Below are 12465 nucleotides of genomic sequence, written 5' to 3'. Positions count from 1 at the left end.
TTTTAAAAAAATATTCCTTACGAGCAATTTTAAGTTACATCTAATGCAACCAATGCCTTTTAGAAGAGATACAAAATGATAGTGATTTTTTAGTATTAAAGTTTTAGAAAGCCAATTAAGATATATCTAAAATTTTAGGGGACAAAATTGACACTTGAAAAAAAAATCACCTGAAAAAAAATAAAATTAGGTTATCATTAATTTAAAACAGAATGTATACAATTAACTATTTCAATAACCCAAACCAATAAAACTCTAAAGTAGTAAATCGATGGTGATGGCCTGAGTTATCAACGCACGCTACGTTCTTCTCCTTGGACTGTGTGTATCCTAATCCACACTTCAGGTGTTGTTACAGAGCTAAGGAGCTGTTGTGCTTTCGCTACTTTACACAAACTTCACTAGTCTCACAGTATATTCTTACTTATTAAATTCCACTGCTACTCTGGGCAAACAAAGATTAAATATTAATAAACATAAAACACTGTAAAGAATTTAAGATATAAGAATTCAAACAATACCTTAAAATTCACCTCCCTCAAAATATCCTCATCTAAAAGAATACATCTCTCACCTATTTCCCAAACAGCCAACTGGGGCTCTTTTGACTCAGAGTAGGCAGGTTAATTTCCTAAGTAACGACCCTTCATAGGAGTGTCTTGCCTCAAGATTCTTGTACCAAATTTTAGGAAGTCAGTAGGAATGCCCCAGCTGATCTTAATAAAGTGCTGACTCAGAGAGGGATGTGAACAAGGAGGAAGGATAACTTCCGACCTATGAAGAAGAAACAGCCCCAATACCATCTATATAAAATCACTTGAGTCCCATAAGAGTATGCAGAGAAACCACCAGCTGTTTAAGTGGTTTTCATCATTTCTCAAATAAAAAATAAGTCTAAGAGAAAATATACTAACAGTTTTCTTCCTCATAAATTCACATCTGCTGAAATGTCCAGGGTGGATCTTCACATCTTCAGACTGGACCCACCAATGCCTACTCTAATACAACTGACTTGATGGACCCATCTTCATTTTCCTGCCCCACTTAGGTCTTCTTGCATCTAGGACTTTTCAAAATGGCTCAAAACCAGTGTCCTTAAAAAAAAAAAAAATTCTGGATTTTCTCCCCCTACCACCCAAAATAATTTATGCAGATAAACATTATTACCAAACAATTCTTATTCATATTTATAAATTCACTTACAGTTTTTTATTCATCTTTTGAAAGTTGAGTTACAGACTCCTTAAACTTGACTTCATATTATACAAATGGATTCCCACCTACTGTTTAAAAGACTCTCTTCCAAGCAACTACATCATTCCAATCAGAGGTCAGGTCCTTGTGCTACCTTGACCTCCTCCTCTTTTATCTCCAGGATACTCTATTATACCCAGTCTATATTCATCCACATCGAATCCCATAAAGCCAAGCCACTCAGTGAGTTAAGTCATATAAATAAGGACTCTAAAGGTCAAAGCACATGACTACACTTGACTGGTCAAAATGAAGATAAAACTTGATAAATACACTTTATAATGTGGTAAAGATTATCACTTATTTAAAAAAATGAAAACAATACTTAAAATTCTCCCCCCTAACAACAGATGTATTAAGTGGAAAAAAAACCTTCTCTCTCATATAGACCAATTTCCTTATTTTGATGATGAATGTGCTGGCTAGTTTTATATCAACTTGACACAAGCAAGTTCTCAGAGAGGAGAGAGACTCAATTGAGAAAATGCCCTCTAACTTCTAGGCCAGCCCAGTGTAGGGCATTTCTTAATTGGTGATTGATGCCCAGCTCATTGTGGGTGGTGCCATCCTTGGTCTGGTGGTCCTGGGTTCTATAAGAAAGCAAGCCATGGGGAGCAAGCCAGTAGCAGCAGCACTACTCCAAGGCCTCTGTATCAGCTCCTGCCTCTAAGTTCCTGCCCTGTTTGATGGACTACAATGTGGAAGTGTAAGCCAAATAAATGCTTTCCTCCCCAAGTTGCTTTTGGTTATGGTGTTTCATCTCAACAACAGAAACCCTACTGGGACAATGAGGAAGCTGAGGTCTGGAGTAGTTTAATGAAGATGCTTAGGACTTAGTCAACAGCAGGTGGGAGTCTAGTAATTTCATTTCCAAATGTAGCAGGCTGGTGTCCAAGTCTTAAAAATTCCACTAGAATAAAAGCCATGGTAAGATACCAACTGCCTTAACACACAGTCAGTCCCCTCAGCTTAAGAGAGAGAAGTTACCTGTTCTGTTTGCTTCCATTTCTGTTCCAAAGCATCAAACATAACGCGGCATAGTTCTTGTACATCATGCTGTTGCCAAGCTATTAAATACAAAATTTAATTAAAAAGAGTATCAAATAGCATAACAGAACATTGCATTACTGTTTCAACATAAATAGGAACATGGACAAGTCTACTTTAAACAACTGAAAGCTTCTTAAGAACATAGGAAGAATTGGGTGGTGGTGGCGCATGCCTTTAATCCCAGCACTCGGAAGGCAGAGCCAGGCAGATCTCTGAGTTTGAGGCCAGCCTGGGCTACAGTGAGTTCCAGGACAAGCACCAACTACACAGAGAAACCCTGTCTCGAAAAAAAAAACAAACCAAAAACATAGGAAGACATATTCCAGCCATGAAAGGACAGTCAGAGGAAAACCATCAAACCAGTGCTAAGTAGTGCTGGAATACTTGTTAGTTTTCACTGTAAAGAAATACGTTAGACATCCTACATTAAGGACACTCCTCTCTGCATCAGACAGAAAACCACAACCAACCAAAATGCAGAGCTATAGAGTCCAGTCCTAATGGATGTATCTATAACACGTTTGTAATATCAATGAATGAGAAAAGAGGCCACAAATTTTAAAGAGAGCAAGCAGAGGTATACTGGAGGATTTAGAGGGAGGAAAGCAAACAGAGAAATGATGAAATTACATTATAATATCGAAAAATAAAAAGTAATATTTTTAAAGTTACAAAGTTAAAAAAGTTGCCCCTTTTCAGTATTTTTTTCAGTATCTTTATTTTATCATGTTGAAAAAAATAAAAAAAAAACATGTTAGAAAAAAAACTAAAGAAAAAAACCTGTAACATTTTTTTTTTTTTTTTTTTTTTTTTTTACTTTAAGCTCATTAAAAATAGAAAATACAAACCAGGCAGTGGTAGTGCATGCCTTTAATCCCAGCACTTGGGAGGCAGAGGCAGGCAGATCTCAGTGAGTTTGAGGCCAGCCTGGTCTACAGAGCAAGATCCAGGACAGGCACCAAAACTACACAGAGAAACCCTGTCCTGAAAAACAAAACAAACAAACAAACTCCCAAACTAAACAACAACAACAAACCCCCACAAAAATAGAACATACAAAACTTAACTGTACAAGTACCTTAATTGGTTAAAATTTATCTCAGAGCTTAAATAATTACAAATAAATTACTTTAACATTCAAGCAAAAAGCAAGGAGATGCTTCAGGTAAAGATCATTAAGTTCTTGATGTGCTGCAGATGGGCAATGCCATGGTCCAGAAGTCTCTGAACACGAGAAGTTATCATTAAGAGAGTTATTACCCTCACTGCTATCCCATCCAAAGCTCCTTGTAACGTCTGTGGTCTCAATTGCTCTCTTTTTGCTGGTTTGTAACAGAACAAAAAGCCTCTGCAGCTGGTATGGGATGCTCGTCACGGGATCTTCTTCAGATTCTTCAAATTCCCACCTAGGAGGATGAGATCATGTTAACTACATCAAATGATTTCATTCTTTAAAACATAATTAATATCAAAATCATCATATAAGATCTTAATTCTAGGTAATACACAAAGCTTGGGTATTAACTAAAACTAGCATTATGTAATCAGTCTTTCTTTAATTTATAAACTCAAAACTCAAAACGCCCACGGCAGCTCCAGTCTGGAGAATAGAAGACAAAGCTCACTTAAAGGTATGGAGCCAAATCTGAACCTGACCAAACTTTGTCCTAATAAGTAATTCACAAAAAATGCAAAGTATTCAACAACAAAATGTTAAAATTAAGAATAGAAAAAAAAAACATAAGACAAATAATACCAGCTTTCAATATATACATTTTTCAGGGAATTACAAAGGAGAATAGACATGGCTCAGTGTTTAAGAGCACTGGCTATTCTTCCAGAGGTACTGAGTTCAATTCCCAGCAACCACATGGTGGCTCATCTGTAATGAGATCTGGCGCCCTCTTCCGGCATGCATGCGGAACACTGTATACATAATAAATAAATAGATATCTTATAAAAACAACAACAAACCACAGATTAAATCAGTTAAGAATCATATTGATCAATTACAATGTATGAGTCTTGTTTGGATCTGACTAAACAAATGGTTCCAAAAGTTATGTGGCCATCACAGGAACTAATGAACACTAATGAAATGGAGCTGCGCCTGCCAAGTCATTGGGATGGAAGTTTACATATAGTTCTCAACCTTCCTAATGCTGTAACCCTTCAATACAGTTCTTCATGTGTGGTGACCCCCCAACCATAAAATTATTTTCATTGCTACTTCATAAATGTAATTTTGCTGTTATTAATAAATATCTGATATGCAGGATTTCTGATATGCGACCCCTGTGAAAAGGTCACTTTGACACCCAAAGGGGTCACGACTCACTGGTTGAGAACTGTTGATGCAGAAAGCCTAGATTACCAATTAGTGCCATTCAAAGCTGGGTAATGAGAGCAGATGGACTCAATGATACTACTTTCTCACTTTTGAAATTCAAATATTCAACCATAAAACATTTTTTAAAGGCTATTAAGTAAATATAATAATCCCAGTAGAATTTTTATTCTCACATATTTATATATGATCATTTAGCTCTAGCTACAGGGACTGCCTCAGCAAGTGAATTCCCCAGATGAAAAACTTAGGATCACATGGCAGAGAAAGACTGGGTAACCCACTGTTAGTTAATACACTCAGGAGTTCTTAAGGGAGGCTGCATTTAATAAAACAAAATGCCAAGCCCCAAACATCAAGAACATTATTGATGGTATCCTGTCTGATACTGGCAATGTTAAGATTACTCTACTGCTTCCAACTTCCTTTTTAGTTTCAAAAGGAAGATTGACTATTAATTTTCCTATTTCCAGTTTACAAATGGTTTTGATTACATTCCTCTGTTAAATGTTCAATATTTTTTCTTATCTCAGGACCGAGGTCGTACTTCTATGGCCCTGCCTCCTTTACCCATGGGCAAGTCCTTCAGCCTCTAATCTACTTCTCTAGCCATCTCTGAGATCACAAGTGCTTTAACCCTCCCCCTCCTCTATACTCAGTCACCAGCTCTCCTGTTAGCTTTCTTCATAGAAGGTTCTTAGAATTGATATTACAGGATCTCAAATTCTATTACAACCTGAAGAGGTTGTAAATCTCGTTAGGACTTGCAATTTCACCAACCTACAGTTAGACACTTTGTTGGCACATTCAATTCTTCCCTTTCTTTTACTACTATAAAAAAAGTTGCTATGTCCTCACAGTTTTCACTCCCACCCACAATCACCATGCTGACCTCATACATCCAGGCTTGGTTTAATGACAGAACCTCCCAAGGATCTCTTTCACAACACTCTTTCAAACTGCACAACATAAGCTTCTCTAACAATTCATATAATGTATCACAAGCCTCAAAGTCAACAACAAAGTCTATGTGGGCACAAGGAATGAAAGTACAACTTCTTCATTGTGGCGCTCTTCTGAGCAGTCCAGTGCAAGCCCCCTAGGTTTATACTTAGACGTCAGTTCTCTCAGACTTGGGTTGTAAACTTCCACCTACAGTTTCAATCTCAAAAGATCCAGTCCTTCTCTTTGAACCCATGTTGTAACCTTCATCCCTCCTCACAGTGGATTTCACTGGCTCCCAAAGGCTTCTGTATTTACAGCTCTCAGGCTCCCATGAAAGCTGCTCTTGTGGCTGTTTCCCTTCCTCACTGTCTAAAGCTGTAACCCAGCTCAATCCTTCCTCCTGAAGTTACTCTCTCCACTTCGCTTTATTACCTTCCTGACATACTGGGCTTGTAAAATGAATTTATTTATACGTGTTCTCAATGAAAGTTCTGCAGGAGGGACTTCGTCTTATTAACACTGTGAACTTGGTGTCTAATAGAACTCATGGTATGCAGTCAGTGTCCCAGGTCTACTTGCTGCCTCAATAGCCCTGGGGTACTCTTTTCTCTACAGAGATGTAAACTTGTAGGCCACCTTCAGAGTATTAGAACCCACAGTTAAACAAATACCTGGGATGCATAGCCCCAGGCAAAATTTGCTGCAGCAGGCAATCATCTTGGACTACTTAAACCTTCCCAGCAGGCCCTAGCCTATCCTTAACCTTGCCTTCCAGTGTGCTGACAGTTGTGGTTATTTAGGGGCCTCTGCAACCCACTCTATTTATGGCCACCAGCTACAGTACAGGAGCAACAGAGATTGGGTCCCAGCATCTAAAGTGTGGCCTCAGCAGTATCAGTGTCTTTAGGAACTGCTTTTATAAAATGGGGATAACAAAAGCAGATAATTCACAGCTATTCCGAGAACTGGGTGGGTATATAAAAGCACTCCCAACAGTCCCAACACATTATTTAGGGAGCACTAACTACTATTCACTATGACTTCTAAAAAGTTTCCTTGTCTACAATGTCCTCTTTTTTTGTCAACCTGGCCAAAACATACCTACTTTGTGACCTATCCATTTCACTAAGCCATTTATTTCTCCATGTTTCATCAATATCCCTTCATTCTCAGCTCTTGTGGCATTTAGTTGACCCTAAATATTACTTAAATAAATTATTTCACAACACACAGATGGTTATTATAGAAAGATCTGCAAATTACTTGAAAACAGAGATCTTATTTTTACTCCTTCTTTATCCCCCCAAGAGCCTAGAATATAATTATTATCAGGCAACAAATAAGAATGAATGAAAACATTTCTGCTTCTACAAGCAAATTCAGAGAACAAAATTACAAATGAGTGTAGGGGGAGATCATGAGATCACGAGTGAACAACACAACCAATAACATTACAACTTTATAAAGAATTTAAATACATACTTATATGATTTCAAAGGTGCCACTCAAAAGGAACAGGAGAAAGAAAAACAATCTGTTTACTCATACTTTAAGAATCTAAATTGTTGGGTGGCGTGGCACCCACCTTTAATTCCAGCACTTGGGAGGCAGAGTCAGGTGAATTTCTGTGAGTTTGAAGCCAGCCTGGCCTACATATTGAGTACCAGGACAGCCAAAGCAACATAGTGAGACCCCGTCTCAAAAAAACGGAAAAAAAAAAAAAAATTCTAAGTAACACATACCTTAAGTATGCTAAGCAAAAGCACATAAACTGTATTGTAAGAAAATACTCAACAAAAATTAATGGCTAATTTGGAGTTTACCAGACATGGTAAATGGTAAATGCATCTATAAAGCATATTAAAGTATCTTATGTAATCTTAGAAACATGCATACACATTTAAACAAACAAGCTACGTTGTATTTTAATTAGAGATCTTATAAGTTTAAAAAATATCACTGAATTCTTAAATTGAAAGAGGGAAGAAAATGAATGTACAGGTTACATGTCTGGATTCTCTCAAAATCAGACATGCCTTTCCCTATGAAAGCAGTGAAGCTATGAATGGGGACATTCATCAGTTTGATTCTTTTCTATCCAGTCATTTCTAATTCTCTCTCTCTATGGCTTTCATATGTCAGTCTTTCAGAAGATTTTTGTTCATATATAATATTCAAGAAGTCGGGTTGGAGATTTAGCTCAGTGGTAGAACGCTTGCCTAGCAAGGCCCTGGGTTCGGTCCTCAGCTCCAGTTTAAAAAAAAAAAATTCAAGAAGTCAGCTTACAAAGTAAGAAATACCTCAAATGTTATAAGTAAGTCTAAGAAGGTAAATTCAATTTTATTATTTAAAACTTATACTTTTATGCTTAGAACATTTTTTCAAATACTCACTTATATAGTGCATTCCTAAATTCAGGAGTCATAAAAAGTGTTTGCAAAAGGCTATTCAGGTAGCATGTCATCGCCTGGTTTACTAATCCCACATAACCTTTAAAGAGAAAACATAAATATAGACAAATCAGCACTTAGGCAAAAACACTATCAAAAAAAAAAAAAAGGAAAAGAACGAAGAAAAGACAGAGGGCAACACTGCTTAGTTGGAAATTACTGGTTTTTGTTTTTTTGAGCAAATTAAAAAATTTTTTTTTAAATTTCCTCTTCTTTCATGTATTACATCCCAACTATAGTCCCCCCCCCCAACCTCTGTTCCTAGTACCCTCTCCTCTCCCTAGATCTACTCCTCTGCCATTCCCCTTCAGAAAAGAGGCCTCCCAGGGTTTTAAAGCAAACATGACATAACAAGTTACACTAAGTTACATACCTTCATACCAACGCTGGGCAAAGCAACCCAGTAGGAGGAAAAGGGTCCCAAAAGCAGGCAAAAGAGCAAGATAGCCCTGCTCTCACTGTTAGGAGTCCCACAAGAACACCAACCTACATAACTATTACATCTATGCAGAGGACCTAGGTCAGACCCATCGAGGCTCCCTGATTGTTGCTTTAGTTTCTGTGAGCCCCTGTGAGTCTTAGCTGATCCTGTGGTGTCCTACACCCCTCTGGCTCCTACTTTCCCCTTCCTTCCCCTCTTCTGCAGCATTCTCCAAGCTCTACCTAAATGTTTGGCTGTGGGTCTCTGCATGTGCTACTATCAGTTGCTGGATGAAGCCTCTCTGGTGATGATTATGCTATGCTCAGGTAAAGGAGTATAGGAGAATATCATTAGGAGTCATTTCATTGACTTTTTTTCCAGTCGTGTTTGGTTCTCTCCTGTGTCTCTGGCCTATGCAGCCTCTAGTTCCTGGCCCACTAGGCAGTGTCAGGTGTGTGGGTTCCTTCTTCATGGTGTGGGTCTAAGTTGGACCAGTCATTGGTTGGCTACTCCTACAAGTTCTGTACCATCTTTACTCCAGCCTATTTTGCAGGCAGGACAAATTGTAGGTCAAAGGTTTTGTGGCTGGGTTGGTATCCTGGTCCCTCTACTGGAACCCCTGACTGGTTACAGAAGATGGCCAATTCAGGCTCCTTATTCCCCATTACTAGGAGTCTTGGCTAGGGTCACCCTTATAGACTCCAGGGAATTTCCATTGCACTGTTTCTAGCTTGTCCCCGAAATGTCCACCAATTCCAGTTGTCTCTTCCAGTATTCTTTCCCTCCTGCCTACTTGATTTTTCCTATTCACATTCCCACCTGTCCCTAGTCCACCCATAAAAATCTATTCTATTTCCCCTTCCCACGGAAATTCATGCATCCCCCCCACCCCTTGAGCCATCTTTGTTACTTAACTTCTCTGGGTCTGTGGACTGTAGCATGACTATCCCTTACTTGAGAGCTAAAATCCATTTAATGAAGTGAGTACATACCATGTTTGTTTTTCTGGGTCTGGGTTACCTTACTTAGGATGATTTTTTTTCTAGTTCCATCTATTTGTCTGCCAATTTCATGATGTCATTGTTCTTAACAGCTAAGCAACACTCCATTGGGTAAATGCACCACATTTTCTTTATCCATTTATAGTGGTTTGAATAGGTATGGTCCCCACAGACTCATGTGTCTGAATGCTTGGCCTATAGGGAGTGGTACTATTAGGAGGTGTGGCCTTGGTGGAGTAGGTGTGGTCTTAGTGGAGGAAGTGTGTCACTGTGGGGGTGACTTTGAGGTCTTATTTGCTCAAGGTGTGCCCAGTGTGGCACATAGTCTTCTGCTGCCTGTGGTTCAAGATGTAGAACTCTCACTCCTTCTCTAGCACCATGTCTGCCTGCATACTGCCATGCTTTTTGCCCTGAAGGGAACGGACTAAACCTCTGAAACTGAAAGCCAGCCTCCATTAAATGTTTTCTTTTCTAAGAATTGTGGTCATAGTGTCTTTTCATAGTAATAGAAACCCTAACTAAGACAGAAGTTGGTATCAAGGACTGAGGTATTGCTGGGATAGGCCTAACCATGTTTTTATTTGGAGGAAAAGTACTTTGGGACTTTGGATTAGAAAAGCAGTTGAACGCTTTAAATGAGGCTTAATGGGCCATCCTAGAAGGGACATGTAAGACAGTGGTGCTGAGGTTGACTTGAACTGTGGGGGCCTGGCTCAAGATGTTTCAGTATGTTAGCATGTGACCTAGAGACAGTTTTGTGGTATTTTGGCAAAGGATATGGCTGCTTTTTGCCCTTGTCTGAAAAGTCAGCCTGAGGCTAAAGTGAAGAGTTTTGAATTAATTCTGTTGGCAGAGGAAATCTCAAAACAGCCTAGTATTGACTATGTTGTGTGGTTATTAGTGGTCACTCTTATACAGATCTAAAGGAGCAAGCTGAGAAAGGGAAAATACAAAATGTACAATTTGATAAGAAAAGGGGCACCAGGAAGTGGAATGGAGCTAAATCCTGTGTTCAAGGAGATAAACAGATTAAGAAATGGGATAAAAGGAGTTGTGACCTCAAGGCAAGATCCCATTCAGCTAAGCTTCCAATTTGTGAAAAGGAATTAAAAGTGAAGAGGAATTAAAGAAAAGCTTAGGGCTAGGTGTGGTGGTGCACACCTTTTATCCCAGCACTCAGAAGACAGAGGCTGGCAGATTTATGACTTTTAGGCCACCTTTATCTACAGAGCGAGTTCCAGCATATCCAAGCTTAGGCAATGAAGGCAACCATCAAACACAGAAAGCTGATGAAGATGTAATTCAATGAGGGGGGCATGTTCCAAAGCCAGCAAGCAGCAGAACTTGGCAGCTTCAGCTACATGGTTCTGGTTTTAGAGACAAGAACAGAAGAAAGGGATTATATAGTCTCCCTCTGTGACTAAGGAAAGCCACTGAGGTTAGGTGTATATCAGGTGTGTCCCTTCACAGAGGCCTATAGAGGCGACTGTGTGAAGCTGTGCAGGTAAAACCTGGCTTGCCTTGGACACACCAAAATGTTGGAGATGCCAGAGTTGTGGGATCTACTGAGGAGAGTTGCTAACAGGAGGTGGAAACAGTCCAAGAGAAAGAAGTATGTTACAGTCAAAAAGTTGAAAGGAATTGAAAATCTGTAGAGCATTTTGACATCAAACATAGAGATGCCGAGTTTGGAGTTTGCCTCGCCGGTTTTTGGTCTTGCTTTGATCCAGTATTTCTTCACTATCTCCCCTTTCTTCCATTTTGGAACAGTAATGTACATCCTGTACCATTAACATGTTGAAAATATGTGATCTGTTTTTTGATTTTGATTTTATAGGGGATTACAGTTAATGGACTGCATGAATCTTTGAAGAGGCTTTGAACTTTTAAACATCATTAATACTGTGATAGAAGTTAGACTAAATGCATTTTGTATTATGTTATAGCTACAATCCTATGGGGCCAAGGAGTGGAATGTGTTAGTTTGAATGGGTATGGCCCCCACAAACTCGTGTGTTTGAATGCTTGGCCCATTGGGAGTGGCACTATTAGGAGGTGTGGCACTGGTGGAGTAGGTGTGGTCTTGTTGGAAGAAGTGTGTCACTGTGGGGAGATGGGCTTTGAGGTCTCATATGTTCAAGCTATGCCCAGTGTGGGATACAGTCTTCTGCTGACAATGGATCAAGATGTAGAACTCTCAGCTCCTTCCTCAGCACCAGGTCTATCTGCACACCACCATGCTTCTTGCCATGATGATAATAGACTGTAAATAAAACTGTAAGCCAGCCTCCATTAAATATTTTCATTCTATTAGAGTCACTGTGGTCATGTGTCTTTTCACAGCAACAGAAACCCTAACTAAGACATCATTCTTCAGTTGAGTGACACCTAGGTTGCTCCCAATTTCTGTATTATGAGCAACATAGTTAAGCAAGTATCCTTGTAGTAAGACAGAGTGTTCTTTGGGTCTATGCCGAGGAGTGTTATAACTGGGTTGAGGTATATCGATCAATTCCCAATTTTCTGAGAAACAGTCATACTGATTTCCAAAGTGGCTGTACATGTTGCACTTCCATCAGCAATGGAGGAGTGTTTCCCTTCCTCGACATCCTCACCAGCATGAGCTATCACTTGTATGTTTGATCTTAGCCATTCTGACAGGTATAAGATGGAATCTCAGAGTTGTTTTGATTTGCATTTCCCTGATAGCTAAGGGTGTTGAACATTTCTTTAAGTGTTTCTTGGCCATTTGAGATTCCTCTGTTGAGAATTCTTTGTTTAGATCTGTACCCCATTTTTTAAAAATTGGATTATTTGGTTTGTTGATGTCTAGTTTCTTGATTTCTTTATATATTGTGGTTATTAGCCCTCAGTCAGATGTGGAGTTGGTGAAAATCTTTTCCCATTCTGTAGGCTGTCCTTTTGTCCCATTGATGGTGTCCTTTGCCTTATATAAGCATTTCAGTTTCATCAAGTTCTATGTATTAATTGACCTTA

The 12465-nt window shown here is 39.1% G+C and overlaps 1 protein-coding gene across 2 annotated transcripts in view; it reads right to left on the bottom strand.

Annotated features, from left to right (window-relative positions):
• Positions 1-12465, bottom strand: part of Usp47 (ubiquitin specific peptidase 47) — a 90017-nt gene that overhangs the window by 41509 nt on the left and 36043 nt on the right. For both annotated transcript variants that reach the window (XM_006978595.4, XM_006978594.4), the window contains 3 exons: positions 7990-8086; positions 3565-3710; positions 2242-2321 (listed from right to left, as the gene is read on the bottom strand). In XM_006978595.4, coding sequence (XP_006978657.1) covers positions 2242-2321; positions 3565-3710; positions 7990-8086 — 323 coding nt within the window. The remainder of the gene's footprint in view (positions 1-2241; positions 2322-3564; positions 3711-7989; positions 8087-12465) is intronic.

This window comes from Peromyscus maniculatus, chromosome 1, assembly GCF_049852395.1.
Source record: "Peromyscus maniculatus bairdii isolate BWxNUB_F1_BW_parent chromosome 1, HU_Pman_BW_mat_3.1, whole genome shotgun sequence".
Lineage (NCBI taxonomy): Eukaryota > Metazoa > Chordata > Mammalia > Rodentia > Cricetidae > Peromyscus > Peromyscus maniculatus.
Note: the sequence above shows the minus strand (reverse complement) of the source record. Positions and strands in the feature narration are given on the sequence as shown.